Source organism: Strix uralensis, chromosome 3 (genome assembly GCF_047716275.1).
Source record: "Strix uralensis isolate ZFMK-TIS-50842 chromosome 3, bStrUra1, whole genome shotgun sequence".
In the NCBI taxonomy this organism is placed as follows: domain Eukaryota; kingdom Metazoa; phylum Chordata; class Aves; order Strigiformes; family Strigidae; genus Strix; species Strix uralensis.
In genome coordinates this window covers 127603539-127616913 of record NC_133974.1, presented here as the reverse complement: position 1 = coordinate 127616913, position 13375 = coordinate 127603539, and the positions used below count along the sequence as shown (strand labels likewise).

Sequence of the window (13375 nt, the reverse complement as noted above, 5' to 3'; positions counted from 1 at the left end):
TTTTGCTTCTGTGTCAACCTCAGGTGTATGTAGCTGCTGCCCAACACAGACAGAACTCAAAGAGCAAGTGCAGATCAGGGTTTTACACCGTCCAGGCTCAGACTTGGTAACAAAGCCACTCCGTCAATTCGATGTATTCAGGGCGTTTAAAGCAGAAAGAAGGGCTGTGCTCTATTGTCTCCGTATTGCACTGCCTCTTTAAAATCAGAAATGCATGGACAGCTTCAAGGTGCCTCCCACTAAGAAAAAGGCTTTAGATGCAGGCACAGAGGCAGCGGAGCCATCCTCCCCTGAGCAGCAGGGCAAACCTGCTTGGGAGAGAAGTGATCATTCAGTGAAGTCCTCTGGCTGCTTTCAGCGATCCTCTCTCTGCTCCAGTGACAGCAGCACTTTTTTTGCAGGGGAGAAACCTGGAGGCTATCCCCAGGGTGCCCAAGACCTCCAAGAAGATGAGAGCAACTGCAGGTACAGTTAGCTGGTAGTCTAATGTCAGTTTGTGGATGGTTGTGTTGTCTGTATTTATTTTAAAGCTCTCTCTTGGTATTTTGCAGGGAAACCTGTCTGAAACAGATACTGCACCTTGCTTTCACCAACATACAGATTTTGCACCCAAGTATTTATTTAGTACTTCTCTTAAATGAATGTTCATATTTCCAGGCAGCCGTGGGGCTGCCTTGTAAAGCAGGCAATTGTTTGAGCTGTTATTTAGTTTCAAGCTTTGGCTTTCTGTTATTCTGTTGTTCTGCAACTCAGTCTCAAAAGCAACGTGGAGACAGAAGTTGTACAAGAGAGTTTCTCTCAGAAATGTGTTAAGTGTTGGTACATCAGGGGCTGAGGGTAGTTCCAGGGAAAGAAGGGGGCAACAGCTCCACTGTGCAGATCGTCCTTTGTAGCTATGACGGATATTGGTCAATAGCATTTGACACCCCGAGGACCTACTGTCTCAAAGCAGAATAAGCTTTAATGCTCCCCGATACTCTTCTGGGGTGTGGTGGGACTGTCCTGACAGCTGGGAGTCTGGTGTGAGGATTGCCAGGTGTGGCACGGGAAGATGCAAGACAGCCCCTTCAGCATTTTGATACAGAGTAGAGGCAAAATTAGGGAGTAGATCAGATTTTTTTCTTCAGTGCAGAAGATAAATAGATTTTTAACATTTGGTACAGCCGGCAGTACAAAGCGGGGAGCCTGCTCCTCCCTGTCTTCAAAAATTCAATGCATTTTGTCTTGCCTAAGGAATATTTTTCCCTTTTACCTCAAGAGTCTGTGGATCCACTCTCTTTGTGAACAGCAGATTTGCCTTCACAGCAAAGCCCTAGAAGGTGGTTCATGGGACAAAATCTTGTCTATGCAAATTGGCAGAGCTTCACTGGTTTGAGAGAAGCAATAATAGATTATGCTGGCTGAAGATTTAGTCCCCCTACTCAGTTGATGGCTGTCAAAGGAAGTGCTGCCTTCACTATTTTCTTGGGTCTTGGCAACTCTTACTTAATTAAGAAATGTATTTAGAAGCCAGGACATCAGTTCTATTTTCATTCTCACCTACCACATCGCCCTGACTGAGGCATCTAAAGCAAAAACTTTGTCCAAAAGGCACATCAGATACTTTTCAGCAAATTGAGCTGTCATCTCATTTTAGTTTTTTTACCTTGCACAGGGATGACAGCACTGTGGGCTTGAAGGCTGGCGGAGGTTTAAACTGGATTTTACACTCCCCCTATATTGTCATTTCACTGTGTGCTGAAAACAAAATTTCATCATCGGTAAATAAAACTGCTGGCTACAACCAGTGTATTACGCAACTCAAGGGATTTTATGATAACAGAAGTGTCGCTTCACAGGGTATTTCTTCCCACTGTGCACAGCCAGCAATAGAGCCGTGGGGCAATACGGTGGCTATTGCTTTCCCTCAAGGGCAGTATTTTTGCTGTAATTTCCTCTCAGGAAATATTTACCTCTTTTTGTTCCCACAGAAAGAGATAAATGAGGCTGTTGCTCTGTAATCTTACGGGGACAAAGACAAGGTGACTCAACTTCTCAGAAGGAAACTTTGGATGAGGTCTCTCACCTGCCACCGTTGTGCCCTGCCACCCTGGGTGATTCTAACACAAAACCAAGGACCAGCCAAGCCACATGTGTCAAAAGAAGACACACATGGCCATGAAGCAAACTGAACATAACCCAAATGCTACTGTCAACCTCAACTTTGCTGCAATCTACAATCTCCACGATGGGGATTTAACCTCCTTGCGAAACTTCTCCTTCCCTTTCAATTTCAGTTACAGCGATTACGACCTGCCGCTGGACAGCGAAGATGACATGACCAAAACCCGCACCTTCTTTGCAGCCAAGATTGTGATCGGGGTTGCTCTGGTCGGCATCATGCTGGTCTGTGGCATCGGCAACTTCATCTTCATTGCTGCTCTTGCCCGCTACAAGAAGCTGCGAAATCTCACCAACCTGCTGATTGCCAACCTGGCCATCTCAGACTTCATTGTGGCCATTGTGTGCTGCCCCTTCGAGATGGACTACTACGTGGTGCGGCAGCTCTCCTGGGAGCACGGCCACGTCCTCTGTGCCTCAGTCAACTACCTGCGGACCGTCTCCCTCTATGTTTCTACCAATGCTCTCCTGGCTATAGCTGTTGACAGGTAAGTGGGGTGCTATGTCTGCATGGCAGATGCCACCAAATGCCAGGCTTCTGAGGTTGGCTGTCCAGATTTCTAGGTTTCTAACATGCTCAGCTGTTCTTCAGGATTTGCTGATATCCAGGTAGGTACTACACAGACCTGGGTATCTTGTTTCATAAAAATTTTATCACACAATGTCATGACATTACCACAGAGAAAACTCAGTGGAAATTTCTTGATTGAACTTTTCAGGTGAAAAGAAAGTTGATTTATTAAAACTACTTTTTTTTTTTTCTCACAAAAATATGCTTGATTCAAGTGTAGGAGAGGATTTATGAAATAAGAGAAAGAGGAGAAAGAGAGACAAAGCAGAAACACCCAGAGCTGAGGGTGTTCATCACCACTATATAATCCTGATCCAAACCATACATCTCTAAGGAACCTTCACTACTGGCCTACACAGCTTTTCTGATTCTAACCTTTTCTATAAACAGTGAACTAAATACTCTTCAGCAAGAGAAATAGTTGACTGGTGATACAGAATTTGACAGGTGAGTTTCCAACAGGGTTATTGCCTTACAGGATATTTCTTTCTCCCTCGATGGTATTTTTCCCAGTTTTCATTTTGGTATACAAGGAGAGTAAAATATAAGACTTCTGTCTACCTTGCAAAACAGAGTTCTTATTCTCAGCCGTGCTGAACTGAGAAAACCCAACAATCATTAAATTAACCATTTGATAGTACTGAGGTCTTAGCTGGATGCTCCAACACAAAAGTGGATGCTCGGAGCACTCTCCTCTCTATTAAAATACTCTCCTCTCATATTCTCCTCTCGCTTTACACACCTCTCTGAGGATGGCACAGTGGCAAGCCAAGAAGGACCCACAGGTCATTATGGCACCTGTATTTATAGCATTGTCCAGAAAATGATAAAATGCTACACCAGCCCAGTTTGGCAGATATTTTCCTACAGCCCTCATAATGGGGTAAGCAGAACCTGCTATACTATCTGCCTTATGCTGCAGTCCTGAGATATTTCTATGCCTGCCTCTCACTCCAGGAATTTTAACAATATAATTTAATTGTATTCTTTCTCATGACTCCTGTTCTCTTAGCCTCGTGCACCGCGGACTCTGACGGACCAGGCACTGAGGATCAGCTTCGTGCTGAGATAAACCTGACACGACTGACTCACAGAAAGCCAGAGACCCACAGAGTAAACTCTTTACAAAAAGGCCATCAAAACAAGTCATCTTTTGTGTGCAAACACAAAATACATCTCTGTATACCCTCCGCATATACACACTGTATGATTCCCACCCCCCCTTCCCTTTTTTTCCTGATTTCTCTCATGTGCCATTTTATGCTCTAGTTTAATGTTGTATAGTTTCTGGTACCTGACCCAAAAGACAGCTCAGGAGCAGTTAACCCTGCTGATGGTTGTACAGGTACAGCTTGTGCACAACTGATTCAGCTGTCATTGACGTCAACAGAAGTCTGTGGAAAGACTCTGGGGAAGTCCAGATATGTTTTGCCTGGTGTGGGGGAAAGGACAATCAGCTCCTATGAAACAAATCCTTAACAAGTGTCTAACAAAATAGCCTTTGAACAGCAGCTGAGGACTCAGGGTTAAGCTTCTAAACACTATCGTGTATGCATTACCATTTTCTATTACTTATCTTTTTCAACTTCTAAAAAATTTTCTTGGAAAGCTCTGCTAGTGCATCGCAGGTTGATGAAGTAACATGGGTCATTGAGCCCTTATGCCTGCTAAGAAAGCAGAAGATTTCTAACATATCTCCCCAAGTATCTTTATAAACAATCCTGGAAATGATTAATCACTGAAGTTTGTTGTAAGAACACACTGTTTTGGTTTCACTGTCCTTTTTTTTTGTGAGCTTTTGACTTGGTAAACAGAGATAAATGTCATTCATTTAATAATCAACCATTCCACGTTGGTTATGTCATGTGTGTTGTTGACTTCAGTCTCTAAAAATAATAGGCTCTTAACAAAAGTCTTTTCATGTTTTGATCATTTAAAAGGGCTCACCTGTGTAGAGAGAGTAAGCCTGTCCCACAGGATTTGCCTCTGGTAGGGTTCTCTTTCATCTTCCTTGATGTCTATTCACGTGAAACGTAGGAATTTCACATATTTAAGGCCACAACTACACTAGAAAATAATGCAATGTGAGAGGATCTGAAGAGCAAGAGTTGGTGCTAAGGGTCCAACATTCATGCTGTAAGTATTTTGGGGGATTTAGCTTTAGCTGGGTCACCTGGACTGAATGCCCATGGGCACCTGGTGTGTTTTATGCACACTTTTGACTACATCTTCCAGGGCAGTTTCATCCGAACTCAGTTCATGTGCTCCAGGACCACTCCGCAGTAACAGCCCAAGTGTGGTAAGCAAGGACAATCAGGAAATCCACCACAAAACCTCCCTCGACTCTCTTGCAGAGATTTACCCCATCCAGCCAAATGTCCTGCTGAGCAGATATGCATACTTATGAATGCATACACATACATTATCTCACAACCTTGTTTCCACAGGACCCAATCTAAAAATATTCATTTATCAGTTCCACAATGAGGCTGACTAGTTCTGCTGTCCCTTGACATCTAGCCTGCACTATTAAGAGCGATGAACAATTCATCTGCTTCCAAGATCTGGCTGATGGAAAGCACCACTGGCTTTCCATTTTAGAATTAATAGATCCTGTGGATGCTATCTATGTATAGAATACATACAGATAGAAAAGCCTCTGAGTGAATAAGAAATTCCACTGAAACAATTCTTTGTGTTAAACACAATTGGGATCTCTGGAGTGCCTCTGATAACAATCTCCTTTTAGCACAAGTATCCTAATCTTTCTGGGACAGTGTACTCTAATGTAAGTCCTTCTTACATCTATAGCTTCTTAAAAAATCAACCTCCTCAAATTCCAACCAAACAAAAAACATCAGAGTGAATTCCATTTGGTCCTAGCCCCTTTTTAACTGAATTGAGGAAAACTGATGGATCTTGAAAGTAATATACTTTTATTTCTCCTCAGTCCTTTCTGAAACACTTCAGTGCACCCACAGCTTTACAGTCATAAAGAGCGCAAATACCTAACTCAAGTTTTATGGTTTGGCCTTAACACAGCATATTTAAGGTTAATTAGCAATAGTCACCTCCAGCAGACAAAACAAAAATTTGCATGGGCAGAAAATGGTTACACAGTCCTTTGTTGGTGGCTTGAAAGCATGCTCACCCATAATCATTCATTAGCATCAGCTTCAGCTCTTTGCACCCCATGAAATAGCCAAGAAAATAATAAAAACACTGTTAGATATATTTGATGTCTCAGTAAAAAAAGCATAGTTATATAGTTCTCTGCCTAGGGAACACCTTTTTGTGTTTCTATGTGTTTGTCTTTTTACCTGCACCTGACCAGGTGTATACTGCATGTTTCAAACTCTCATTTGAACATGTGCTGTCCACCAAAGAACTTCCAGATACTGTATCATGGAATGTCCTCAATACAACACTGAGTGTCATGCTAGGTCCTGCAAACACATTTGTCAGTAATAGGAAAGTTCCCTCTCTTTCTCCTCTTCCAGTCTTTCCATAACTCCCAGACACGTGATCTGTGTTAACAAGTTTATGACGCAAAATTACAACTTTTTTAGTTCAATCTTGTAAACAGGAGGGAGTTTGACGGAGGTCTTAAAACTATCCCCAGACCCCTAATGTATGCTCAGATTTTCAGATTGCCAAGTACCCACCATCCTAACAAACCCTTCAGCCCCTTGCTCCAGAGTTTCTGCCTAGATTTAGGAACTCAGCTCTAGGCTGTTACTTTGGAAACTTTTCTTAACTCTCCTCATAGACAAATTTGCCAGGCTCTCTCTTTTAAGAATGACAGCAATTTCCTTCTGCCTAACTCTGTCCACTTGTATTTTGAATTGTGTGCTGACTAAGTGTTTTCAGACTTCATTTTGGATGTATTTGTCTGTTCCAGGTATCTGGCCATTGTTCACCCACTGAAACCACGCATGAATTATCAAACAGCAACCTTTCTAATCGCCTTGGTCTGGATTGTCTCCATACTTGTAGCTATTCCATCTGCATATTTTGCTACTGAAACGGTGTTATTTATAGTGAAAAACCAAGAGAAAATATTCTGTGGTCAGATTTGGCCAGTTGACCAGCAGATGTACTACAAATCATACTTCCTCTTTATCTTTGGCATTGAATTTGTTGCACCTGTGATTACGATGACCTTGTGTTACGCCAGGATATCTCGGGAGCTCTGGTTTAAAACCGTACCAGGATTTCAGACAGAACAGATCAGAAAGAGGCTTCGATGCAGAAGAAAAACTGTTATGGTACTGATGTGCATCCTGACTGCCTACGTTCTCTGCTGGGCACCCTTCTATGGCTTCACAATTGTCCGTGACTTTTTCCCCACCATCTTTGTGAAAGAGAAGCATTATCTTACTGCTTTTTATATAGTTGAATGCATTGCTATGAGTAACAGCATGATAAACACCATGTGTTTTGTAACTGTAAAAAATAACACCATGAAGTATTTCAAGAAGATCATGTTGCTGAGATGGAGATCGACATATAATGGAAGCAAATCTAGCACTGATTTAGACCTGAGAACAAGTGCAATGCCAGTCACAGAGGAGGTAGACTGCATAAAACTGAAATAAATTTTCTGCAGTTTGAATCTCACATATTTCGGAGAGGGGCTAAAGAGGAAACAATGCCTTCTCAGAAGCTTCTCCCTTGTCTGTGGGAATATCCACCATTGGTGAGAGCCCTCGAAAAGCAGCCTACTATGCATTTCCACCAGAACTCTTTTCGCTGGACTGCTGTATAACCCCATAACTCAGACTGATGCTGTGCTTCAGTTCACCCATCTGTAAATCTGGGATGTAGACACTCATTTTAGAGTTGTTTAAAATTTAAGATGAAAAAAATCTATAAATGCATTAAAGCGTATTACAGTGATGTAAGAGTTGATTGCTGATCCTAGCAATGATGCCTCTTTGTTTCTTCTTAAGAGAAATCTCTTAACGCCTTTGATCTTATCATTTGTACCTTTAAACTATTTGGTGTCCTTTTCCTTCTGCTCATAAGGATGGCAAAAAAGCCCATTTTCCTTCATGTCACTCTTTATCCTCTCAGTTTACCCCTCGTGATGAAGCTCCTCGAAGTCTACAGACCACCAGCTTTCTATGGTCCAATGTGCAGCATGCTCTTATGAAAGGCACATTCTCTACAAAGCTAAATACTGCTTCACAGTCTAGTGAAAACCTCATCTCTTCCTGTGACACTTCGCTTAAAAATATTTCATCAACATTCCACTCTGTAGTTTTATGTAGAGTGTTAACTCTGTTTATTATGTATTTGAAAATGGCACTGTTACCTTCTCTCACCTCCAGGCTATGGCCAACTTCTGCTGCCTTGAATCACTGAGTTCTTCAAAGAACCAATCACAAAATCACAGAGGTGGAGAACAACAATCTCCAGATTGTCTAGTCCACCCCTCTGCTCAAGCAGCATCAGCTAGAACAGGTTGCCCAGGATTATGTCCAGCTGGGCTTTGACTGACTCCAGGGATGGAGCCTCCACAGCCTCCCTGGACCACCTGTGCCAGTGTTCAACAGTCCTTGCAGTAAAGAAGTGTTTTCTTATGTTCAGATGGAATTTCATAGGTTTCAACTTGTGTTTCAACTTGTTTTTCAGTGGGACCCATATAAAAGTACAGCATGCTAGTGGGAAGAAAAACACCCTGCTGAACCAGACCTAAACATTTTACCAAGCCTGTGTACAACTTCAAAATAAAGTACAAATAGGGCCAAAATAGCATAGAGATTTTGAGATGATCTGTCTTTCTGCAACCAATGGAGACAGACTCTAGGCTTCCACAAGCCACTCAGTGGTTGAGTAGCTCATTGTCTGGTCAAAGGTGAGGCAACAACCCAAGATGAATTGTGCATTGCTTCCCCTAGTGCTGTTTTTACTATTCTGATTTTGTGCAACTCCAGGATGGGTGTTTGTTAATCGTGATAAAGCAGGTGACAGTAGCAGTAGTACCTACTCACTTAAAGTACACATAAGATACCATGGACTTTTGTGTACTGAAATCAAGTATTTTCTATTGTGATGACAAATGCTTTCTGTTTTAAAGTATGTGGTACCACCTACTTTTGGAGTAAATGGCTTTTGTAAATATTTTGTCTATTTGTGAATTTAAAGTGAGAAACAAATCCTGCTAATAAAACAGTAAACATGGAGTCAATATCAGCATTGTGAATTATTTTTTATATTTTTCCCTTAGCCACAATTTTCCTACTCAAGTGACTAATGTGAATTATCCCATTTCTGCTAAAGAAAAACTACCAGGCCAACCAATTAAGTTTAATGCAAAAGGATATTCAAATCCATTAAAGTGCTCAAATCCTCTCATCATTAGCTGCTCTTAAAATATACACGTTGGAAAGGATATCATAATTTCCTCTGTTAGGCAAAACAATTACTGAAATCATTCTTCAAAATGACATTTTAGAACAGGGGTAAGTACTAAATCCATTTGTTTCCCAGCATGCCAAAGAAATTTAAAGGACCAGAGAGTTGCAGTATTCCATCATCAAGAGGCTTAATCTTGTAGTTTCTCTTGAAATCTCAGGGTTTCTTCTGAAACTGTGCACCCATATTTATCTCCTGAAACATCTACTAGTTATTGGGGACTAGCTAGCAATACTACCTGTTATTAGAGTGTCCTGATATTCCTTTCACCTATTTTTCCTAGACTTTTCCTGGTGCAACAAAGCCAAACAATCGACAGTTTTCCACACCTAGAAATCCACCTCAGGCTGAGTTATTTAAAAAAAAAAAAAAAAAACTCAACCCCCACCAAGCAATACAGTACCAAGCAAAAACTGGGGGAAAGAATTGCTTTAAATTTCTGGAAATCACTTTGAGAGCTCCAAGAGACCTCTTCTGGTCTGGCTTGCTCAGTGTTCTCCAGACATCACCACATCCCTGTCCCTGCGAAGGGTAGTAAAGGAGCAGCTGCCACAGCCCCTTTTGTGGATTTAGGTTTTGGGGTCCGCAACATTGCTGTATTTTGACATTTTGAGGTCTTCTCAGCAGTAAAGCAGTGTTTCAGCCTGAATGACTGGATAGGGCAGGAGAAAAAGCTGCGCTTTGCCCTCAACTGCATTTGTTGTGAGCAGCATCCCCAGAAAGAGGGGGATTCCTACCGAGGAAGGGTGGCGGTCTCCTGTTCCCTGATCAGAGCAGCCAAGCAAGTCACATCGTCCTTAGCCTGTGTCTGCACCAACTCCAAACACCCCAAAATGGTCACGGGCTTCACTTTCAGGGACTAATGTCTGCTCCTAAACTGAGCTCCAGCAACCAGGGGCCCAGGGCAGTGAGCCCAAGGGCCTTGAAGGGGGATAGAAACCCCTTCAGAGGTTTTTTGTGCCCACAGAACTCATTTCATCTAGGGAGTAACAGGGTGTGACCCCCTACATTGGCCAGGGCCTGCCTGCCACCCATGACTACACTTAAATGGAGAATTTAAAAGACTCTTAAAGCCACTTAAAAACTCCCTTTAAGTGAAGAAGTGTGCAGATGGGACAGGTCCTGACCTAAGTGGCTCCCTCAGGCAGCAGGGAACAGACAGTCCAACCAGAGTAGCCAAGGGAGGGGGCCAGACCCCACACTCCCTATAGTGAGTTGTGCAGGAAAAAGAAAAAATAACAGAAAGGGTTTTTTGTACCCACCCACACAACTCAGGCTAGGGAGTGTGGGTGCCAGTGGGTGCTCCAGAGATGGGTGCTCCCTTGGCTGTCAGGTGGGGGCTACCCTGCTGCCTCCTGCCTGGCTGCTCCCTGCAGAAACGCCTTTGCACTTACACTGAATGGCAACATTTAGTGAGGAAATTGAATATGGATTGCACCTACCTGAAGCTTTGCTTGCAAGAGCCATGCTTAAACAGAGAAAGAAAAGCACAAGCTGGAAGGCAGTATCTGTCACAGAGAAGCAGCCCCTTCCAGCACAAGCTCTTACACACTGGAAGGCAGTAAAAACTGCAGCGAGACCTCCGCAGCCATCAGCTGCCTGCTATTAGCTCCAGTGGCACAGCAGCAATAAGGACTTCACCACGCAGGAACTGTGGGATGTGTCAAGGATATGCAGTAGCGGGGGGTGATGTATCATCCTCCTGAAAGCTGTTAGCAGGGTTTAGATAAGCATGCAGTGAATAACCAAGTCTCAGTTGTGGCTTGCTCCAATTTTTATTGCCAAAAGCAAAAATGTGGTGCTATCATGCCAGATTCTGGCTCAGCTATCCTCCCGTGGCACAGCTCCCAAAACTATAGGCTTGTTTCCTTCTGCAGCAGCTCCTCCAGGGATAACTGAAGGTAAAATCCAGTCCCTGCTCCTTCACACTGGCTCTCTGAAAAACAAAAAAACCCAAGTGTAACTGGAAACTAAAATGGTGACCCTGAACGGCTAAGAGAGGATTAAGAAAAGGCAGTTATTCTCAGCAACAGGCACTGATAAAATAAAGTATGTATTTTAATAAAGCAAGAGCAGGAAAAGAAACTCCAACCACTGCCCCTCTACCAAAGGAGGATGACCTGCAAGACCCCAGGCCAGAGTGGGTCACAGTAGGCGGGCCATGAAATTTCCCTGAGGACGGACTGACTCACTCAGAAGCTCAGACTTAACTGAGCTCCTTCTTTTTTGAGCCTGGCAGCCTTTCCTGTGGCAACAGCACCCTCCAGCTGCTGCCTCTGCAGCACAGCATCATATGCCTACTGCACTGCCCTGAAAACTGCACCACCTCGCACCAGCTACCTTGGTGAGAGGGCCATGCAGCTATTCCCAGGATTCCTGTGCCTCCAAAAAGTAGCAACAGATGCTTCAGCTTTCGTCACTCAGGCACCTAGGCACTTACCCATCACTTCTGGTGTCTGAATTCTTCCTCGCTCCCTGTGTCGGCAGGGCTGTGACCCTCGCTGGGTGCTTGGGCTACCCCCTTTCAAAACACTGGATATCATCTGTGCTGAAAAAAAACACACCACTGAGGAGAAGCAAGCAGAATTGAGACAAGACAAGAAACTACTCCCTTGGACTCACCAGAGATCCTGTTCTCTCTTACGCTCTGTTAGGACCCTGTTCTATAGACTCCACCCTAACACATGTTGCCAGGAAAAGTGCCCAAACACCCATGAGATGGGGATCACTGCAGCTTCCAAAGTGACCTTCCTAATACCATCAGAACAAGAGAATGAGGAACAAAACCTGATATAAAATCACCACAAGAATCCTGAATAATAAGAACCAACACTGGGCACAAAGTTGCTCAAAGCATAAAGTCACCTCCCTCAAAACCAGGACTGGGTAAAACTGACAGAAGAGAAGACACGAAGATGGTAACATTCCCCAGGAAAAGACATCCCTGAGTTCAAAAGACCACCGAGGAACATAAAAACCGCATGTAAACTCATCAACCTGCTCATCTGCTGGTTCCAGAAGAAAAAATATGGAAGGTAACACACAGAAAGCATGCATCACAGAAAACATGTTGAGGCACAGCAATAAAATCTGGGGGTGTAGCACTCCGAAAAAGCCAAATGCTGAAGCGCTCCAAAAAAGCTGGGAGGTGGAGAGCTCCAGAAAAGACACACATTGAAGTGCTCCAGACAACAGGGTGATGAAGGGCTACTACAGGGCCACGCGTTGAAGAGCTCCAATAAAAGCCAGGTGCGGAAGCGCTCCAAAACAGCGAGGCAGTGAAGCACTGCTCCATGATGGCACCATTAAGCACTCCAATATACACCAGGCATTGCAGAAATCAAGAAAAAAGCCACGTGGTGGATGTCTCCAAAAAAGCCCAACAGGGCAGTGTTCCCCAAAAGAACAGGTACTGAAGGACACCCTTCAGGGTTCCGTGGTGAAACACTCCAAAAAATCACAGGAGATGATGAGAGCAGAAGAGTCAGACAGTGAACAACCCCCTAAAGAAGGGTGGGGAAGGACCCCTCCAGGAGGGTGTGATGAACAACAACACCTGGGCAGCGCAGTGAAGGACTCCAAAAAAGCCAGGTCACACAGAGAAAGACTACTGCAGGGTGGCATGGAGAAGGACTCCCAAGAACAGCTGGGCAGCACATAAAGGACTCCAAATAGACTTGGATGCCACGGTGAAGGACTCATTCAGCATGGTGCAGGACTCCCAAGAAGAGGCAGGCAGCGTCATGCAGACCTTCTCAGGGGTTGCGCAGCGATGAACTCCAAGAAGAGCCAGGAGGGGCAGTGAAGAGTTCCTCTGGACTGACACGATGAAGGACCCCTCCAGCGTGGCCTGATGAAGGACTCCTCCAAAAGGGTCTGAGAGGACGCCTCTGGGGGAGAATGATGAAGTACTCCAAGAAGAGTCAGGTGCACGATGAAGGACTCCTAAGGGGCAGCATGGTGAAGGGCTCCTCCGGGGAGGTGCAATGAGGGGCTCCTCTCGGGGCAGCACAGTGTACGGCTCCTCCAGGGCAGCATGACAAAGGCTCCAAGAAGAGCCGACAGAACAGTGAAAGGCTCCTCCAAGACTGTACATAGACCTACTCCAGATGGCATGATGAGGGGGTCCTCTGGGGTGGTGCAATGAGGGGCTCATCCAGCGTGCTCTGATGAAAGGCTTCTTCGAGACAGAGCAGTGAAGGGCTCCTCAAATCTACACAATGA

At 44.2% G+C, this 13375-nt stretch overlaps 1 protein-coding gene across 4 annotated transcripts; it reads left to right on the top strand.

Annotated features, from left to right (window-relative positions):
• The first annotated feature begins 244 nt into the window (after positions 1 to 244).
• PROKR1 (prokineticin receptor 1) lies at positions 245 to 8924 on the top strand. Of its 4 annotated transcripts, none has more exons than XM_074864361.1 (3): positions 245 to 465; positions 1971 to 2648; positions 6633 to 8924. In XM_074864361.1, exons 2-3 carry the CDS (start codon positions 2131 to 2133, stop codon positions 7327 to 7329), a joined length of 1215 nt encoding a protein of 404 aa, XP_074720462.1. In that variant the 5' UTR covers positions 245 to 465; positions 1971 to 2130; the 3' UTR covers positions 7330 to 8924. The 4 variants fall into 4 exon arrangements, with proteins under 4 accessions (XP_074720462.1, XP_074720463.1, XP_074720461.1 ...); XM_074864362.1 differs by lacking the exons at positions 245 to 465; positions 6633 to 8924 and adding exons at positions 3122 to 3178; positions 3744 to 4573 and having other exon boundaries at positions 1884 to 2648; XM_074864360.1 differs by lacking the exon at positions 245 to 465 and having other exon boundaries at positions 1884 to 2648.
• The last annotated feature ends 4451 nt before the right edge of the window (positions 8925 to 13375 follow it).

Excerpts from the sequence above, each read along its gene's own strand:
- PROKR1 (XM_074864361.1), top strand. The coding sequence starts at position 2,131 with ATGTGTCAAAAGAAGACACACATGGCCATGAAGCAAACTGAACATAAC. Across the intron at positions 2,649-6,632 it reads CTGGCTATAGCTGTTGACAG|GTATCTGGCCATTGTTCACC; the intron begins GTAAGTGGGGTG and ends TGTCTGTTCCAG.